This window comes from Coenobita brevimanus, chromosome 41 (genome assembly GCF_032717465.1).
Source record: "Coenobita brevimanus isolate Jiangsu-jjx chromosome 41, ASM3271746v2, whole genome shotgun sequence".
Classification (NCBI taxonomy): domain Eukaryota; kingdom Metazoa; phylum Arthropoda; class Malacostraca; order Decapoda; family Coenobitidae; genus Coenobita; species Coenobita brevimanus.
Window position 1 is genome coordinate 16,901,837 of NC_136994.1, and position 7,277 is coordinate 16,909,113.

Genomic DNA, 7,277 nt, shown 5'->3' on the forward strand with positions numbered 1-7,277 from the left:
TAACCAGCACTCATTCTCATTAGCAAAAACCTTCATGCACACCCAACAGATTCTCTCATTGGAACTACCATATCCACTTTCTCAATGGGTGTCTTACAGTAAGGCAGTTCATAGAGTTTCTTGCATCCTGACTTATCCACATGCCTCACACTGTTTATCAGCAACTTAATACTGAAACAACTTTATGAGAAACGACTTGAGATGAGGGCGGATTGACACGCCAAGTAATTCATCTGTTATCCATGCATTACTAACCAATTTACTGCAGAAGTTATATAGGAACATCTCTAATAAAAGCTACCATGTGCGGTATTCATATGTCCATAGCACTCTTTCTCAGCATCAAAAACCTTCATACACGTCCAACAAATGCTCTTCTTGCAATTGCCACACTGGATATTATTGCAGCCACCCTCCTTCTCGATATGTGTGCCACAGCTGGGACAGTCCCTTCGGGTACTTGTGTCCTGACTCATCCACTCCCCAACACCTTCACCGGTACTGTATCTCTTGATCATTTCACAGGTTAGGCCGTCATGATACTGTACGTGACAGGTGGTGCACACTCGGATCTCACACTCAGGACAGATGAAGGGCTCTCCCGTTTTTGTAATTCTGTACACTGCAAGGCAATCAGGAGCTAAACAGTAGCGGACTTCATTTCTGTGCTTCCCAACATACGCTCCCACAGACGCATTCACCAGCTGAGCCGATGTTATCTGTCCCAGTCGAATAAAGTTTACAAAATCCTTCCACACGAATTTGGCAGAACAGTTTTCATCTGCACACACGATGGGGAATTCTTTGTTATTAATGGCTGAGTTCACCTGCAAATGAACACACTCCCTGCAGTAAGCATGGCCGCAAAACTCCAGACGATACAAGTCTTTGGTCTCAATGGGGCAGAAGCACGCCACACAGTCTGGATTTGTTACCTCTTGACTCAGGGATGCATCTGCTGATAGGCTCTCGACAACCTCCATGATCAGAGCTGTGGCTTTAGTTATGGCCTCCTGTGAGCCAAACAGTCTTACTCTATGACGCCTGTAGTTTAGCTTGACATCCCAAAGATCAGCCTCAGTCACCAGCCCAGAGAAGTCAGTTTGGTATTTAATCATCAGTGCTTTCATCACACCAGCTGGCCACCCTCCTCTCGCCAGTTCCACATCACTAAAGTTCCCAAGGGCTAACTGCTGAACATGCTCTTCAATCAGCGCTTTGGCCTCAAGACGCAGACTGTGCAAGCCATAGATAGAGACAGTCATTACTCGATCATCTGTTATTATCAAGGTCTGAGTCTTGTTCATTATGTCTTGCAGCATGCGTCGCCCCTCACGTGAGAAAAGGGTGAGCGTTTCAGGTCTTCCTTCATACTGTAGCACCTCACCCTTCATCACCTCTTGCAGGTTGGATCGAGCCTGGATCAGTGCGTTGCTGCTCTCTGTATGAAGGTTCAGAGCTATGTTGCCATTCTGTAAGTCCTTGCGTCTGATGGTTATATTGTTGTTTTCTATTTCTTCCAGCTGGGCTTCGATTTCCTCTCTGTGTAACCTGAATACATCCCTGTGAATTAAGATGGAACTGTGAATGTCGGCTTTCATGGAAACAACCTGATCACCTAATACGAATTTCTGATTTAAGGCTTCACAAGCGGCATAACCTTCCTCTGGGTACCTAAAGGAGCAATACGCCAAGTAGTTTATGTCTCTGTCTGAGCGTGGCTCCTTTACATCAAGGTAGAAGTTGTTTTCTTCGGAAAACTCACCGATCTTGCGCTGAAGTACCCCTTTGTATACGTCAAGAGCTACATAATTGAGGGTCACCTTCTCCCTGACTACAATGACTTGGTCAATATCTTTCATGGGATGAATCTTTAACTTTGTGGCAAATTCTTCTCGAAGAAGATCTTCATTTGCAAGGCTGTTAAATCCCGCAACATGGACACTCTGAGAGGAATTAGTGGCAGCTTGCACTTTGGCAATACAGCCCCCAATACTGATATAACTCAACTTGGCAGCTTTCACATAGTCTTCCACATTAACAAAATACACAAAGCCAAAGCACCGAGAAGGTCGCCTACACCACTGTATCTTGAAATTGAAATTGCCAGTAAACGTCTGACAGGTCGTGACTCGAGTGTTGGGATGTGCGGTGAGGTCTGGGGTCTCTCTTGTGGCCTCAACTGCAGCGATGGCAGCTTCTTGGTTCTCATACACAACCTTCCCCCACAACTTCGAATACTTATTCTTCCGATAGAACTTGACACACTGTTTTATCTCCCCATATTTACTGAACTCCTTTACCATGTCTTCCTCAGACAGATGCTCTATCAAGGCCAGACTGCAGTTTATCATTACAACATTATACTCTCCAGGCATTAATATCCTGAGCGTTGACCCCCCAGCACCCAAGATGGCTCTCACAGGGCGATCTATGGCTGATCCAATCCGCTCCTCGCTCTCCTCAGATTCGTACTTAGCTCGGAGTGGACAGATTTTCTCTGAGAAGCTGTTGGATAAAAATGCCTTGTTACTGCTACTTGACAAAACTCTTAGCTGTCCCTTCTCCCAGTCTGCCTCAGCCACCACTATGGAGTTGGGACAAGTGGTGATCAACTCGCTCTCAAACTTCCTGAAGTCAACAAACCGTGGACCCACAAACTCTCGGAACATCTGCGCTCCTACATTCTCCTGGCACACCACGCTGACTCGCTTCTTGGCCTCCTCAATTTGCAAGTGGAGCCAGCCTTCTTCAATCCCCGCCTCCAATAGACTCTCAGGCACTGGCGCTACTTGAATGGCAAAGTTCCTGGTTGTCCTCATCACTTTATCAAATACAATCCACTGAGGCTGACTTCCTAGTGACCAGAGAGCAGAGGATGGGTGAATGTTTACATGCTGGTCTTTAGATACTACAACATAACCTGCCTTTACACTACCCAGATAGTATGCTAAATTCCTGTTCAAAGCCTTGAACAGGAGATGAGACAGCGTACCACCAACTTTTTCCTTGTCACTGAATGCAAACTTTACATCCACTTTCAATTCCTTCCGCAGTGTGTTCAGTACTTCATTGGTGGCTTCTCGTATTGATTTAAGAATCTTACCATTGATGTAGTGGTTGATGCACCACCTGCCCTTCTCTCTCTCACCCACCTGATGCCATTCTTTAAAAACATTCAGTGTCGTTAGCTGGTCACCTTCTTCGTGACAAAAAGGGATCTTGTGTCTATCAGCCAACTCTTTCTCCACATCTGTTCCACATCTATAAAACACTGGACCTGTTCCACTTGCAGCCGCCACCACAACAGCCTCAACTCCGAGTCCAGCTTGCACTGCCTCGTACACAAACACTCCATACTGAGGATCATATGGCATTTTGGCAATCCACTTTCCAGCTTCAGTAATTTTCCTATCTGCCACTGCGCCTATGTCAACAAGGGAAGTGAATGCCTCTTCCATAGCAGCAACGGAAGGCATTTCAATAAATTCAAATTCCATAGGATCAACGCCCAGCTCCAGTAGTTTTAACATGGCATGACCAAGATGGACTTTCAGTATTTCAGGAGTAGCATCAGCACTCATCCTGTCATAATCAGCTTCAGTATACAGCCGGTAGCACTTTCCAGGACCGAGGCGGCCTGCTCGGCCCATTCTCTGTCTGGCTGCGCTCTGCGTCACCATTGTTACTGAAAGTGTACTCATCTTCCTGACAGCATCATATTTCATCTCGTTCACCAGGCCAGTGTCGATAACATACCTGACGCCAGGGATGGTCACTGATGTTTCGGCACTGTTTGTAGCAAAGACGATTTTCCTTCTACCAGGAGGGGGAGGTTCAAACACTCTCTGCTGTTCCTCTGCCTGCAGGCGCCCATGCAACTGCAGGGTCACAAAATCTACATCCTTCCCTTCCATCATGTCCTGGAAACTTGTACAACACCACTCAGTCTCCTGAGGCTTAGTCAAAAATACAAGAATATCTCCTTCATCTTCAGACTGATGAACTTCTAAAGCCTTCCTGAGCGCCCTCTCTGGATAATTTTCAAATGAATCAACTCCCTTCACTGGCTCCTCCCATTCTACTTCAACTGGGAACATTCGACCAGATACCTTCAACACAGGGCACTGATCAAAATACCTAACAAACACTTCAGGACTGATAGTGGCTGACGTGATGACAACCCGAAGGTCCGGTCGGTCCCTGAGACAGCTCTTAATCATTCCCAGCAGGAGGTCTGAGTGAATGCTGCGTTCGTGTGCCTCGTCTATGATAATGCACGAGTAATCAGAGAGCTTCCCATCTTTCATGCATTCGTTAAGCAGAACATAGTCAGTCATGTACATAATTCGGGTGTGGCTTGTCTTTCGAATCTGCATACCAACTTTGTACCCAACCACTTGCCCTACACACGACCCCAGTTCCTTAGCTACGTGGATACCCAAACTAGAGGCTGCAATCTTCCTTGGCTGGGTACACACAATCATGCCACTGCCACCGAGGCCAGCTTGGTAGAAGTACTGAGCCATTTGTGTGCTCTTCCCTGAACCCGTCTCACCAATTATGATACACACCTGATTGTTGCGAACTGTTTCCAAGATGTGGGAGCGTCGGGCATAAATAGGGAGTGCGTTACTAAGTCTACTGCACTCTATGGCCAAGTTAAATCTTATATTCGTAGCACGGCTCTCAAAATTAGGAGATTCTTTTATTCTCTCTAATTCATTCACACATTTCTCCAGATAACTTTCAAATTCCACTTTCTGCAACTCAAGTTCTTTTGCCTTGTCCTGTAGGGCCAGCTTTGAATTCTCATACTCCACATATTCTGAAAACACTTTTGTATTTTTCCTCCCTTCTATGTTTCTCAGTTGGTTATCCACAGCCGCTATCTTGTCACTGTGTTGCTTTAGCACTGCGTCAGCCCTGGATGTGATCTGCTCGAGATTATAATTATACGATGCCTCAACTTCCTCGTGTGACCTCACCTTCTGTCCTCTGGCATCTTGTATCGTATCAAAGCACCTGATTTTTGTCTGCGACTGTGCATTCCCTTTGTGCAGTTCTCCCGCCACATGCTTTGCCACTCGCCTACTCTTGCAGTGTATGGCCACAATATTCCTTTTTGTGTCCTGCTCTGAGCATTCTTCCAGTGCTGTGATGCCCAGTCCTGGAGGCAAGCGGTTTTCAAGATACCTGAAGGCATTCGTGAACGTGTCAATTTCCTCTCCAAATTTTGCATATATGGTTGTTGCTTTGGCACTTGTTTGCTTCTTTGATAGTTTGGGCTGTTTGAATTCCTTGCTGCTGTCAATCTCATTCACACTTGGGGCTTCTGGTACGTTTCCCTCACCTGCATTTACAACACTTTCCATCTGTTTTATCTCTTGAGTGTCTATGTCAGGGAAAGCTGGATTATCACCATTACTCGCTAGTTTATCGATAGTGTTTGTCAATTTACTCTCACAAACATCACCTGACATAATACACTCTGGGTTTACATCACAGTTTCCCTCACCTACACCTGTAATACCTTTGAGTCCTTGCATCTGAGCATCCGGCAATTCGCTCTCACAAAAATCACCTGATACAACACACTCACAGTTTGTAGCCACGTTCTTCAAGTCTCCCTCACCTTTACTTGTAACACTTTCTAGTTCTTTCATCTCCAGTGTGTCTGCATCAAACGAAACTACAACAGGTGGACTGATAACGTTGCTCTCCCGTTCACACTCACTGTTTGTAGCCATGTTCTTCGCGTCTCCCTCACCTCTTTCTGCAACACTTTCTAGTTCTTTCATCTCTAGTGTGTCTACAACAAACGAAACTATAACAGACGGACTGCTAATGTTGCTCTCTCGTTCACCAATACTTTCCAACACTTCACTCTCACGAACACTCCCTGCCACAATGCACTCACAGCTTGAAGCCATGATCTGCAAATCATATCAGACTGTCCTACGATCATAACAGCTCACTGTCTGATGTACCAAACTTATAACTAATCTTAAAATACGGCTGAAGTCCACTGATATATGCTAAACTTTAAACTCGTAGTCTTACTCTGGCGATAAAGTTCCCAAGAGGCTCATTTCGTGTGTATAAATTTACTTACTGGATAAACTTATATGTCAAAAGTAATAATCTGTTGCCTATATAATTAAGTCATTAAATCTATTGATAGAAAACTGCTAAAAACAGGTATACCCCAAGTACTGTAGTTTCATATCTTGTCGGTTTCTTGGTAGATGTATGTCTTCTTGTTGCTGTTTCTTCTTGTTGGGCATGGTGAAACCTGGTAGCTTAGACTCCTGAAGTTTCCCTGTTGGATGGCCACTGCTGCATGCTTGTGTCACCTTACCTGAGGAGAGAAAAAATAGTTACGCACCTTTTACTCTAACCTTGACTAAAATTCCGTCTCTCCATCTTGAATGTTAAGTGGTACCGATAAATTAATACTAGAATACAAAGCTAATCATGAAAATGTGCTATATAGAGGATACAGAGCCACTTCATTGTCTATTTCAGCCACTGAGGTAAGTTAATTAAACGACCATACAAAAAGATGGAAATCATTGCCAAGTTAAATGAGAGTAGTTCTTGCTTTTAAGCTGCTGCATTATTACCCTAACTGAACAGGTGGTAGATGGTGACGACCATCGTCCCCCCACTTGATGTAGTGCTGCCTACATTTTCCTTCAACTTTATCATTCTTTTCCTGTCTGTCCTCTCTTCCTGTTTCTCCCTACCTGTCACTTTTTATTACCCTTCTTTCCTCTTCAGGTGGCTTGACATTGCGTGACTACCCAAATGGTTTCCTGTAAGCAAGAAAACCATTTACAACGCAAAGTAGTTACCATATAACCAACTCATACGTGTTCCCCACATGTCAACAAGTGGGTTGGCGGAAGGTTAGTGCCCCTCCCGGTAAAACTAACTCAAAGACAAATGGCCACCCCTTACGGGATTATGGCGTCTGACTATAGATATACAGATAGACTAATTAGCTGAGATCAAAATCAAAGCTCCCTGCACCCGTCATGGGAGCTGTCAGGCTGCTTGCATAATCTAGGCTACACAGATACTGTGATGGGTATGGGATGTCCCAGCTCTCACAGAGAAATCAGTTCTTTTCCAACTGGTTTGGGTGAAACTGTTTGGTTGTCTAAATGGTCATGGAGGAAAGGGTAAAGCATGGTAGCAGGAATATTTTAAACTCATTACACTTCAGGAATAAACATACCAAATGCATAATAAACACACCAAAAGCGTAATTA

At 44.7% G+C, this 7,277-nt stretch overlaps 1 protein-coding gene across 1 annotated transcript; it reads right to left on the reverse strand.

The window, feature by feature from the left end:
- Positions 1–287: 287 nt before the first annotated feature.
- On the reverse strand, positions 288–5,933 carry LOC145397533 (uncharacterized). Its single transcript, XM_080270603.1, has one exon. It carries the CDS (start codon positions 5,931–5,933, stop codon positions 288–290), a length of 5,646 nt encoding a protein of 1,881 aa, XP_080126729.1.
- Between the last annotated feature and the right edge of the window lie 1,344 nt (positions 5,934–7,277).

Bases quoted from the DNA above. Each gene is read 5' to 3' on its own strand.
- LOC145397533 (XM_080270603.1), bottom strand. From the start codon at position 5,933: ATGGCTTCAAGCTGTGAGTGCATTGTGGCAGGGAGTGTTCGTGAGAGT.